This window comes from Trachurus trachurus, assembly GCF_905171665.1.
Source record: "Trachurus trachurus genome assembly, chromosome: 23".
NCBI lineage: Eukaryota > Metazoa > Chordata > Actinopteri > Carangiformes > Carangidae > Trachurus > Trachurus trachurus.
In genome coordinates this window covers 16,621,568-16,635,531 of record NC_139912.1, presented here as the reverse complement: position 1 = coordinate 16,635,531, position 13,964 = coordinate 16,621,568, and the positions used below count along the sequence as shown (strand labels likewise).

The following is a 13,964-nucleotide window of genomic DNA, read 5'->3' as shown; positions in this document are numbered from 1 at the left end:
ATTTGTTTGTGTGTTTGCTCCTGCTGACCAGCCACCTCTTGTGTACAGTCAGTTAGGCCATTGCTGAAGCGTGCCTCATATTCTTGCACAAGACGGAGCGATTGCGGATGCCTTCTGGCTAATGGAGTCATTTGGGGGGAGAATGGTGGCGTGTGTACGGTACTTCTGTACCACCATGCTGTGGCTTGCTGGAGAGGACTAGATGGCGAGCGACATTATAGGGTGTAATTACTTCAAGCACCATTAGGAACACAACAACGTCTGTGCTTAGCAGAAAACAGTCCTTGCCGATTGCGTTTTGTGCACGTGTGACTCGCTTTATGTGTTTGCACAAACACGGCCCTCCTATTCAAGTGATTAACAAGTAATGAGTAGATTGCTCCAGCATCAGAGTCCCTGTTTGCTAACAAAGCGCCAGCTGAGGTAATGACTTGTCACTACAAGTGCCACTGAGGACTCAGCGGGTCTGACTCCAGAAACAACTTCTAACTCAGTGCTGTTGAGAGTTTGAAACACATTTTCCCACTTTACATGTTGGTTATGTCAGTATTCATTTCCTAAAAATGGGCCATCATACCTACTGTATAGAGCTGAGGTCAGGTTTTTAAAACTTTCTACATAGGATGCAGACAAATAGTTAACAGAAAACACAGTCATGTCTATCTGCCCACTTCCCTCTCAAGTGTTACTTTATACTGCCTAATGTTCTGGTTCAGGTGAGGACATCTTGTGTTTCTCAAGTGGACACTTTCATTTTAACAGCTGTACGCTGTATGTCAGGTCCTGCTTCCAATTAGTGAAGCACCGATCCAATCTGTGTAGCTCCATTTGAACAAAACATGAGCCAGAGATTGCTGTGGCATTGAACCCTCATCTGATTAATGAACATGGCTGATGGCAAAAACATTGTACACTCTACATTTAAACCAGGTGGGTCATGATGACTGATACCAACCTACGTAGCATACTGGCATCTTTAATTTCAAGTGAAACTAAAGATGCACTGTGCCAACTGAAAGTGTTTCTGTTGTTATGAAACAAATCCACATCGGATGGATCATCCATTAATCAGAAAGTCTCTGGCAGTGTTGGGCAGTAACACATGATTTAGTAACACTTTACTGAAATTCGATTACTTTTTTTAGTAACAGAGTGATGTAATGCATTATAATTTCTAAACTAGCAATTAGATTATAGTTACAAGCCCAGGTAATTATACGTACCATTGCTGGTCCTCTCCGCTCCTCTCACCCACACTAAAGCACCTGTTCTGGGATACACAGTGTCGGAACGCCCCGCCTGACTTCCACGGTCCTCTCCGCTCCTCTCACCCATGGGAATCGAGAAAACTAGCAATGTAACTAGTAACGCAATTAAATAAATTATTGTCAGTGTATAAGTGAGTGCCTATGATAGAGATGTGCTGTGTACATCGCAGGCACTGAATGAAAGTGTGTGATTTTAACTTGTAGTGTAAAGTGCTTTGAGTGGTCGTTAAGACTAGAAAAGTGCTATGTAAGTGCTTTATAAATGCAGTCCATTTACCCGCAGTCCATTAACCTACATGCAAATTCGATATAAAGATTATGCCTTTACATTGTGAACGCACTGCGTGAGCAACACATGCTGAGAATCGTGCTGGAGTTAGAGCTGCAGCTTCACATGTGACGACCTGTTGAACATAAGACAATCCTGAGGACACGTTGATGAGATGCGAAGGACTTTATTATTTATCACTTATCAGCCACAGGGACCAACCTACTTTCCATTTTTCCCACCCAAATTTCATTATGCAGCCGGTATTGTCTCCTCAGAAATTTAAAAAGATTTCTGCCCTCTCATCAGTAACCGTGACGTCCATGGTCCTGTTGACAGCAACTATAATTTCTCTTCTCCTACTGTAGATATATTGATCATGTTATTAAAGCTCCTCCTTGCTCCCAGCTTTGCTTTATTTTAATCATCTATACTTGATGACATATTGATATGTTTAATCATTTATGTGTTTGTCCCCAAAGCACCATTGTTACATTAGAAGTGATGGCTTGTCAGAGTCATATTGTTTCCTATTGATTGGAGAGTTATTAGTCACAAGCTTGTAATTGTCGTCTGGTTTTGGTTGTCTATTTATGAAGCACTTCAAGACTGATTATTATGAACTAACTTTTTAATATATGTCAAAAGGAGGTACTGATATGTTTTATTTTAAACAGTAAGTAGGTGCCCATTATAGTAACTAGTTATACAGCTGAGCACCTTATGGCCAACAAACATTATCACTGATTGCTTATGTCTGCAGAGGAAATAACAATATATTCGGCACAAGGCAAAACCAAGGTTATTGATATTGTTCCAAACGTATCCCAATGAATATGTAATTTCCCTGCAGTTGGCTGCTTAGTTTTACCCAGAATTATCCATCATAACTACAACACTCAGTATAAGCCAGAAAACATCTTTCTGCTTTATCAGAGAGAAAAACTCATCAACAGCTGAGTGTTTCATAATCATGTCACTTGTCTACCATCAACATGCTAATGTGTCTAAGCTGGTCACTTTACAGACACTCTGACAGGGCCTCCGTTGACTGGGATGTGTCATAAATATCATGCAAAGATGTCATGGGTATACAATACATTATTGAAACTGAAGCAAGTGATGGATGGAAACCCACCCCATTCAAAATGATGGTTTTCACCCTTCCAGCCCATTAAGATAAAGTCCCTCTGAAATGAAAAGCATTGTGGAGTAAATTACATATCAGAGCGTTGCTTTGAGATGATTATTACGATTTGTGAGATTAAGAAGATGCTGGGCGAATGGTCCCTGCTAATTGCTGTAATAATGCAGATTCAAGGGCCTCTTAGTTTGAGTGTTGGCTTTTACCTAAAATTACCATAATAAGGCAAATGGTTGAGTGTAAAGTTTTAAAAAAAGAAGAAAAAAAAAGACCAACTTCATAATGAGCATTTATGTGCTGCTGCTGCTGATTCATCCATGGTCTCAGAATAGCCCAGAGAAACCAGTGAACACGGTGGAGCACAATTCAGCTGAGAAGATGGTTCACAATTATACATTCACATAACCTGGTTCCCATGAACATACTTAAAGGGATAGTTCACCCTAGAATGATATTTCGCTCATTATCTACTCACCCTCATGTTGACTAAGGGCTGGAAGAATTTTCAGAGTCCACCATCCCTTCTCTGAGTTACAGGGGGTCTCGGCGTAGCAGTGCATTTCAATGCAACGGTTGCAAAGGGACACCAGAGCTCTTCGTAAAAAAACACACACAAAAAAACATCCAAATACCTCCATGATGCTCGTATGTAATGTCCGTCTTGTGCTGAAGCCCCAAATTGCGTAATTGTCCCGAAAAAAATTAAATAAGTCTATATTTTAAGCTTGTTTGTAGCGGAAGCTTCTCGAAGCTCCTCTTCCTGGTCCGTCCAAATATCGCGTGATTCGCAGTAACCGCACTGACGCCGGCGCAAATCACGCGAGATTTGGACGGACCAGGAAGAGGAGCTTCGAGAAGCTTCCGCTACAAACAAGCTTAAAATATAGACTTATTTAATTTTTTTCGGGACAATTACGCAATTTGGGGCTTCAGCACAAGACGGACATTACATACGAGCATCATGGAGGTATTTGGATGTTTTTTTGTGTGTGTTTTTTTACGAAGAGCTCTGGTGTCCCTTTGCAACCGTTGCATTGAAATGCACTGCTACGCCGAGACCCCCTGTAACTCAGAGAAGGGACGGTGGACTCTGAAAATTCTTCCAGCCCTTAGTCAACATGAGGGTGAGTAGATAATGAGCGAAATATCATTCTAGGGTGAACTATCCCTTTAATGAATCTGAAGTTTCCTTAATGTTGAGCTTGACAAATCAGTTTTCACATTGCATGCATTTGGCAAAACAATCTTGAGATCAGCGCTTGTTCCAGAGCTTTCAGCCATCTCACATGGTCATCATGAGCAGATGCTGTTTGTGTTACCATGTTATCATGGAATTGTAAATGTCCCATCTTTGGAGTGCTTTAATATCTCTCAGCCATGTTGACTTCAATGTGGAGTTCATTCTTGTCCAGTGAATATTGCAGTTAGCTAAACAAACACAACTACATTACATTAGAAAATACTGTATGTCTCAGATAATCAACCAAAAAACTAGTTAGATCTAAAACCTACACACACTCACACATGTGCCACCAGGTGATAATATACATTGTACATAATGACACATAAATCCAAAACCCAACATTAGTGGTTTAAGCTTGAAGGTCTGACCTCCAGCATGTATGAGTGCATTAGCGAGTTGAGATGTGTGAGTAAAGGTATGTGTGTGCGTGTGTGTGTGAGAGAGAGAGAGAGAGACAGAGAGAGAGAGATAAGAGGCCGGTAGTGGCTCCTGACTGAGAAGATGGACTGTTATGGCCTCATTGATCTAAATCTCTCACAGGGAGCCCATTCCGATCAATACGGAGAGAAGTGCTGTTTGGACCACCGCCCCTGCAATATCTGCTCTGTCCGTCCCTCCTTCTCTGTTTCTCACTCACAAAGCTCTCACACCACCCACCTCATCCCCTTCAGCCTCTCACACATTGAGTATTCTCTGCTTTTGTTTGACTCTTATTTGCACGACCTGCAGTGGGAAAACAACAATTTACCAGAATGGGTCGCTGTAATTATTTGCCATGCAACCACGGAGGGTGTAATGTCGGCTGCTGCGGAGACCAGCAGACTTCACCTTTCCTGCTCGTTTCCACTGCAGAACGGTCTGCTTGTGTAGCATCTAGGTTGACCGGCTTTGCTGCTGTTTGTCTGCATCAGACATGAGACAAAGGTTAGGAAGAAAATGATGTTGGAGGTGGAGGAAGGTGCACGGATACAGGGCCGTTGCAAGGAATTCTGGGCCCCCTGAAAGAATACTAAAGTGAGCCCCTGACTTTTCCACTTTTTTTCTTAGACTATGTATGTATTATCATTTTTTATTCAGCCTACTTTGTTTTGATGCTAATGCAGCATTACTATGAGTATTAGTCAGGGTCTTACGCAGAATAAATCAGTCATACAAAGATTGGACTACTGGGTTTTTTTGTGGGCCCTATACTGGGCGCTGGGCCCCTAGAATTATCATCACCTTTCTCCCCTATACAACGGCCCTGACGGATATGGCGAAGTTAGTAGCATGCAGTCTCAAAGTGGGTCCACAGCACACACTCATAAAGCCACAGAGTCTCTAGTGAGAGAGAGTGTGTGGGAGGCACCTGAGAACAGAAGGGAGGAAATTAAAAAAGAAGAGGGGATGAGAGCATACTTCAGGTGTGAGTCCTGAAAAGAGAAACATGTTGATGCAAAGTGTGAGTGTGAAAATGTATATATGTGCATGTATTGTGTGTTTGTGAAGGTGAGAGTGTGAATAACAGCGTCCGGGGGATGCGGCAGCACCGTCATGTCCTGTTAGGAGCCATTTCTTTGGGTAAAGACACTGGTGAATTGAGGATGGCCGCTTTTTGTGTATCTTTGTGTGTGTGTGTGCGGAGGAGGGTGTTTGCCCACTGTTTCGTCTCACCTTGTGTCTCAGGTGGGATGTGGGAATGAGATAGCGGCTCTCAATGGGCCGCAGACAAGCAGATGGAAAATAAATCAATAAGAAAGTATCAAAGCAAGAAAATGAGGGAAGAAAAAGAGACAGAGGGAAAACAATTTGAGTTGCTGCCGCAGACTGGAGAGGCTGAAAAAATCCCTCCGGTGTTTGTTGCCACACCAGTGCTTATATTAGAGTAATGCGTGACCATTTGGAGGAAGGACAGTCAGTTCATTAGGAAGGACTCAACCTAAAGCAAACACACATTGGTAGTCAAAAGTGGAGGAAGGAGAAAAGTATACGTACATACACACACATACATTTTGGTATATACATATTTATATGTATATAATACAGTCTGAACGCTGGAAAAAGTTAATAAGCTGCACACAATTTGAGTAAGACACTCCATTTTACATGTATCCTGAGAGGTGGTTAAAGCTGCACTGATAGATTTTTTTCAGCCACCTGGGAGAGGCAGGGTAAGATGCTCTTTAGCGTATAATTGCTTCATTATGTTCAGCAGCAAGTAGCTGTTTGTTGTCGTGGGGCTGGACAGGTAGAGTTTACTGAAGAGTGTTTGTTGTTGAAACCGGCTGCTTGCTTGGCGGCGGTGAGAGAGTTGGAGGTGATCAAAGCAAAACAATGACTTGAATGATGTAAAGACAGAGTTTCATCACTGTGTAATGGGAACGGTTTGACTCACAAACTCATTTAATCCACCGTTCATACTGAAAATTGACAGTGTTGTAATGCAAAAAAGTACAAATACCTTGTTAATGTACTTAAAAAAAAAAAAATTCACATATTTGTACTTCTATTTCTGGCGACTTTCACTCCACTCAGTTACCTATTAACATCTTTGTAACTCATTAATATGAAATAAAATGAGAAGGAATTTGTAAGATTGACCCTAGATTGTAAAAAAAAAAAAATTTCCAATTCCAGTTGGTGATGCAATATAATGCTTTATTATAAGGAAGCTGCAATAAAGTTCATAAAAAAATTCTAACCACTTTTTACCTCCACTTCCAACACTTAAGTACATTAAATATAATGTTCTGAAGGGTGACTTTAACTTCTACCACAGCCATTTTATGCTCATAACAATTGTACTTTAACTAAAGGATTGTTTTCAAGTACCTACTTTTACAAGTCTAAAGAAATATCGTATTTAATCCTTTTGAAGTGACAGTACATCAGTTTTACAAATTAAGGTCAGCTTATGTCATGCGATGACTATCTCAGGTCTGAGAAAATCTGTATAGTTAGCTGGGGGTTGCTAAGATTTAGACAAATTGTCTTAAATTGATAAATTGAGTCGTTATTTCAGATGTTCAAGTGAAATTTCAATGCCACACAAGATATACATGTGGTATACGCTGTGATATCTTAGAACTTGTAAATGGCATGTTTTTACAGAGCATGTACATGACACATGAGAAACTGCATGGGAAGAAAATTGAATCATATTTAAATTGGTAAAGTAATTTGAAGGGCACCTAGGAGGTTTTATCAGCATGGACGCTACACATTTCAGAGAATGACCTCCCAGGTGCTGCATAATTCACACCACACAGACATAAGCTGTTTGTTTGGGACGTTTTGACACCAAAATCAATTTAATCCACATTTCACCCATCTGTGGTTAGAAAATTTAAAATGATTACAGTCACCAAATTCAGATTTCCATTTTCTTTTGCTGTTTGACATTTTGGAATTGCCTTATGGTATCAAAAAAAAAAGAGAGAGAAAGAAACAAGATCCAGACTGTGTGCAGAATGAGCACAGCTTGAAATACCACTCCATCTCAGCAGAGACCTTTGATGTCTGATGTTCTTTAATGAAACATCTCGCTCACATCAGAGAACCCTATTAAATTCCACTCATACAGGGAGACAGAGAGAGAGAGAGTGTGAGATTGAGAAAGCCAGAGCAAGGGTGTACTGACCTTTGTGTGCATGTGTGGGAGTGTGTGTAGAAAAGAAAAGGAAGGGATGAGACATCAGTGGTGTCAGGCACGCCACGAACATCACACAAATGATAGCGAAAGACCCACTTCAAAAGAACTTTATTGAGCATTTTCAGAAAACAGATCATGTCACTACATCACAGTTTGATTTGTTTACTCAAAATATGGATAAAAACACTTAAAAGTACAGCTGAAATTAAAATCTAAATTTCCAGGAATTCAGTATTATACATCCTTGATGTTTGTTTTGATTTATTCACATTAGTGTCCTCCAGGGAATGGTGCAATGTTTTGCTTTAGCAAAATGTAGGCAACGTCGTGGTATCACCTCAAATGTAAGGTGACGGGTTAAAAAGTTTGGGGCTCCTGTTGCTATAGTAACACATCATTTCAGCAGTGTTTACGTAAAATAATTAAATAAATAAAAACCTCTATGGCTCCTCATGTTCGTTATAGCTACTCTCAAATGTGCACACCTCAGTTGTGTTTGTTGTCATCTGGACTCTGAAATTTAACAGAGACAGCTAATGCTATAGCCAATGTCCTTCCTCAGTGTACAGGAGCTTTAAGTACAGTGTCAAAATATAATCAATAAAAAGTAATATTCTACTGTTAGCAGGGTATGCTTATAGTTTCAGCTTGTCAGGTGGACGCCATAGGTGGAAACTAGCCTACTTTCAATCCTTGAAATTTGTAACAGTTTAGATGGAAGTGACGGGAATTGAAATTTTAGTTTGACATTTTTTCAGCATTTGCACTGTCACTCATAAACTGCTAAATCCTCAAAACAAGTCCACCCTTATTGCCTTGACTGTGTGTGTGTGTGTGTGTGTGTGTGTGTGTGTGTGTGTGTGTGTGTGTGTGTGTGTGTGTGTGTGTTTTTGTGTGAGAGGATTTTAAAGCATCTGAGTCTTTGAAAAGAGCATCACACTATAAGTTGACAAAAGTGAGCGCTGAAGGTGAAGCATTATTACTGACATCCAGAGCCAGTATTAAACGAACTGGAGAGGATTTAAAGAGAGGACCAGGCTTTTATGGAGTGTGTGTTTGTGTGTGTGTGTGTGTGTGTAAGAGAGAGAGAGAGAGAGACAGAGAGACGCTGTATTACTGCTTGTGCTGCCGGTCTTTGCTCATCAGTAGATGCTTGTGTTGGCTACAGTGTGAGAGCATCTGCAGAATGGCAGCCATGAGGCTAATTGTGATAAAACTAACTCATCACATTCGCACCTTCACAGACACATTAACACACAAACACACACACACACACTTCAGTTAATGCAAGTTTCAAAAGGGATTGTGGAAAACACACTTAATCCTACACACATACACACACATGCTACCCTATTATGATGTATGTAGTTTGATACAGTTTATTGAAGCAGGATTAGCAAAAATAAAAGCTGCTACTTTTCATCTGCAGACACATCAAGACCAGCTTGACCTCCAGCTAACAGGAGCTAAATGAGGCTAATTCCCGAGCCTTACAGTAGATTATCTCTTATAACGTTAACAATGCATCATATTCTGGCTAATCCCAGGTGATGACTGAACTGTCTGTGGTTTTTAGCCAGAGAGGAGCAGAGCTCAGAGCCACAGGTGCGGTGCAGCAGCGCTGAGGCACACCAAATCACTTAGCAGCCACTTTGCCTTATTACCCAGAAGCCACCGGGGCCCTGTTAGTGTATTGCAGGGCATTCAGCTCTTTTCATTAGTGCCCCTGGCTCATATCTGCTTTCACCTGGGCCACAGATGAAATAATTTTTCCCCCCAAAAAAAGGATCAGATTGCTTTTTTTCCTCTTATAGTCCAGTTCTGGCATTTTCAGTCTTTTCAGTTTATCAGTGTCTTTCACAGGCTTTCTTTTCCTCACCCTTTCTTACAAAGCTGTATCTTCTTTGCTGTCTTTCTTCTCTTTATAGGGAGAAATCCTATTTGAGTTCTCCTTCATGGTAGTATGGAAACCTTTAGCTGATTGTTGCGGCTGAATCCAGCTCAGTCCAGGTCAGCTCGTCTTTATGCGGCGGTGTGAACACCCAGGCTGCTACTTTTGCGGTCCTCAGAAACGTCTCTTTGCATCTTCATCTTTCCTTTTCTGCGGTTGGTGGTGGCAGCTTTCTATCTTCAACCGGAGTTCAAATCACTTTGACTTTTGAAGTTTAATTCCACCACTTCCTGTGCAGACACAGGACTTCCTGCACATTTCATTCAGTCCAACGCGCTAAAAAGAGCTACGGTGCCACCATTCAGGGGCTTACACTGATGTGATGCATGTGTTTTCCCAGGAGAATCTTGCCAAGTACAACTTTGTGTTGCTCTGTTTTCTAGCGGCTAAATTTCCCCGTCCAGCTCTAAGTCCACTGAGCAGTGCGTGCTTGGCTCCGGGGCCCAGGGTGTGCAAAGGTTTTCAAACACACACACACTACTGCTGCTGCTGCTGCTGCTGCTGCTGCTGCTGCTGCTGCTGCTGCTGCTCCTCGATACCGCGGGCAAACAGCCTGATCAACTGGCACTGGACACTGCGGGGAGAAAGAGTGCACACACACAAAGACACACACAGACACACACACACACACACACACACACACACACACAACGCATCATTTAGCCTGAATAACAAACCATCAACTTAATGACTATGCTCATTTCAATGACACTTTACTGTCCATGTGGCAGATGTAAAAGCAATGGAACGGCACCCTTGTGTGCAGACTTGACACGCAAACTTGAAAGTGAGACAATCTTAGTGGTGTGTAAAGTATAAAGACCTTTAAAGAGCTGCTATAACAGATGTTATAATACAGATGGGGCAGACACACACAGCAGAGCCTGATGCATTATGAGGTAAAAGTATATATCTGAAAAAAGAAGCAGTGAACAGGGGAAATGACTGCTGTGGTGCAGTATGTTGTAGAGCCTCAATTATAGGTCTGCTAAATGTTACCTGTGTTTTTACTGGAACACCTGTAGTTTAGATGCAGGGCTCCATAGCAGATAATACTGTATAATGAATTGGCATGGTAACTTATAATTTTCAACAGTGATGATTATTTCTATAATGTTATCATATGCACGACAAAAATCAAACAAACATTCATTGCTATTATATCTATAACATCAAGAATGCAGCATATTTTTGGTTTGAATTGCATAAGTGGACCCCAACCTATTTAATTCTTGCACCTTGAGTTTCACTCTAAAACGTGTATTTGTAAGTTTAAAGGCAAAACTCTTCCCTTCTTTCTTGTTTCTTTCTTACTTTCTCTCCGTTTCGCCTGGGCTATTACCATTAATTATCCGAGCGGCACTCTGGCTGGCTCACTCCAAGAACGATTAGCAGAGAGGAAGAGGCAATAAAAGGACGGACTTCTGCTTTAATTAAAGGGGAGTAGCCTTTTAACATGGGGAGGGCCATTAAATTAGCAACATTACAGCGCCATGCATCATTGGCAAAGTACAATGGAGCATGAAATAAATGATGCGTCAAGCTGTGCCACACCAGCTATATAGAGATCTGATAGCAGGGGCAAGGCTGAAGTGTGGACAGGGCCAGAATAAAGAGTGTGTGCGTATGTGTGTGTGTGGCGGGGGGCGGGGGGGGCATTCCACTGAGGTGCCAACACCGTCCAGCGGGGAACAGTGAAAGAGTCTCCAGATCAGACCCTGTTGGACAATAGCAGTGCTAATGGCACTGCTGCTCTCATTGCTGTCAAGCCAAGCAGGAGATGCGGCTATTAGCGGCTAACACTAAGCATCAAGAAGTGGTGACACTTCATTTTCTGTGTGGATATTAAAGGTTGGCATGTTGTTGTTATTGTAGGTCATCAAATCATACTGTTGTAGCAGTGTGACAAGAATAAAAAGCTCCAGCCAGACTAACAGCTCTGTGACACTTAACTCAGGCACCACGGTTGTTTGAGCTAAGTGCCATGCTTATTTGGCATGCTAGCATGTTAATGCTGTCTCTGTAGGTGGAGTGTGGAGCCACAGATAAATGCACATGAAATAATCAGGAAGAAGTGCATTGATATTTAACTATCTATTTTTATGTGACGACTGTAAATTCTCAAATAAAAGCCATTGTCTAAAATAGACTCCTGTAAGCTACTGGCCGGGCCTGGCTACAGGTTTGAGAAACTAAAAGCCAGTTTCAATTGGCTGGGTCTTTTCTATTTTCTGCAAGTTCTTGTGAATGTACAAAACCTCTCAAAGCCCATGTTTGCCCACTTGAGCAGTTTCTAAGTTGTTTAATTTGTGCTAGAGTTTGGGCCTGAAAATTAAACCGCGACTCGGTCCGACCAACAGCCCGGACCCAATGCGGCCGGACTTACAAGCATTAATTTGCATGCTAACATGGCCAAAAAAAAGGAAACCCATGGTTTGAGGTTATATAATATGTTTTCGACCTGAACCCGGTGCGTCCAGTCGTGTTGTTCAGGCCCATTGAGAACTTCTTCTATTCTTACTCTTTTAAACAGTAAGAACAGAACAATTTGATAGGATTTCCCATCTTTGCTGAGCATAAGATTTGTTCAAAATTAAATAAAAGCCTTTCCCATATAGACGCCTGTCTCAAATATAAGCTGGGTCAGTTCAGCAGTGGAAGCAAATAAAAGCCCGGGTTTCTATTTAAGAATTTTCGGTACATGAAAATCCTGCCTGGATATACTTAATAGACTTCGATGTGCTTCATATTCACACTCACCCAAAGTATAAGAAAAGATTGACCTCATAATGCTGCTTCATGATGAGGCCAAAAAGTCATAAGCAATAATCCTCTGAGAAACATGTATGTCCATATAGAATTTCAAAGCAATTCATTTACTATAGAGACATTTGGCTCAAGATCAAAGCCTGTGGTTTAAAATTGTATGTTTGAGTTTTCCTCCAGTGTACGGTGAAGACTGAACACAATCTATCTCTGCTCAGGCTTCAATTCATAACACTCAGAAACATTTTAGGGCAATTTAATCCAACATTACATCTTAAAAACCCAAGAAGAAAAGACTTTACTGTGAATTCTCCACCATGGTGATGCAATAGACATGAGCTCAATTTCAACACTTCTTCCATTATACCTGCTTCTACAGTGTTATTTGCACAGATTCAGAGCCATTTGCTGCTCATCATTTGCGCTGAGAATGATCCCGACTGTCTTTCGTCACAGGTGAAAGCAAAAATAAATGGGCAAAGAGGAGAAGAGATTGAACTATGTCTTTCTTCAGCAGGCAACTGTTTCAGTTTTTCGGTGTTAAATGGGCAAAACATTCATCATGGCAGATAAGTCACAATATATTTTCTTGTTTATCCACTTGTGGCTGCCAACTTTTTGATTTATTTTTCACTTTCTCGAGTTTTCAGTCGAGCAACTTCTTTATTTTGGCAAATAATGGACTAAAGGCATGTTTGGATCTGCGCCCACAGGTGAGTCTGTGATCAGTTACCTGACTTGGATGGCAGCGTGAGGCAGGATCTCCCCGTCACAGTTCCAGCTGCTTTTGGCTTTGCTGTAGTTGCAGCTCGGTTGGCCGCCGGAGCAGATGGGCCTGAAGCCCGCCATCTTCTTGGGGGCCTCGCTCATCAGGTCCTCCAGGGAAAGCAGCTCCTGGTGACGCGGCTGGAAACGAAACGTCCTCACCCGGTGGACCTCCACAAACGAGTGGTCAAACTAAAGGGGGAGGAGGGGAGAGATGGGTGAGAAATAGATGAAAGAGATGAAGCAGATGTGTCCACAGATGGTGCAGAGGTTAACGCTCCACTGTCTTGACTGACTTGAGTCAAACTGCAGTGCAATCCTCCAGTACAGTCACAGAGAATTAATGAAGGCACATGTGCTGAAAGATGCAATAAAAACTTCAGTTTGTTTGCGAATATGTCATGGAAACAAACAAATTCAGGATTTATTTGACAGTTTCATTACCAATGTAGAGTTTTCTGATTTGGTTTTAAACTCCTCTTTCATCTTGGGTCCAAAATTAAGGTCAATAAAACAAAAACAAACACTTAATTTCTCTGTGGTGGATGGAGATGGATCTGTCAGGGTTCACAGGGTGCTCCCACAACAACATGAACTTTTTGAGCATTTAAACATCTCAAATTGAACATAAACGACTTATTTTATACATTAAAATGGCACTGAAAAGAGGCGGTGGGATATTTCTCTGAAATATGATGATTGTATTGCAAGGTAAAATGATTCTTGGCATGTCATTCTTTTTGCGTTTATTAGCTCCTGGTGGGTGAGGTAAAAAGTTAATTTCTCCTCTATTGTCTTTTTATGGACTCCTACTGATTTTATAATGAAAAGCAAAACTTCACGTGGGCTCGCGCATTTGTGTGTGGGTGTGTCGCCATTTATGAAGACGAAAACAGCAAAACAGGGGAACAAATATGAAACGGTAGCG

General features: G+C 41.4%; 1 protein-coding gene across 1 annotated transcript in view; it reads right to left on the bottom strand.

Annotated features, from left to right (window-relative positions):
• Positions 1 to 9,982: 9,982 nt before the first annotated feature.
• The window catches only part of cerk (ceramide kinase), a gene marked incomplete at its 3' end in the record, with an annotated part of 40,696 nt that continues 36,714 nt past the window's right edge, over positions 9,983 to 13,964 (bottom strand). The window contains exons 12-13 of the mRNA XM_083999422.1: positions 13,005 to 13,228; positions 9,983 to 10,079 (exon numbers count right to left, since the gene is read on the bottom strand). Coding sequence (XP_083855548.1) covers positions 9,983 to 10,079; positions 13,005 to 13,228 — 321 coding nt within the window. The remainder of the gene's footprint in view (positions 10,080 to 13,004; positions 13,229 to 13,964) is intronic.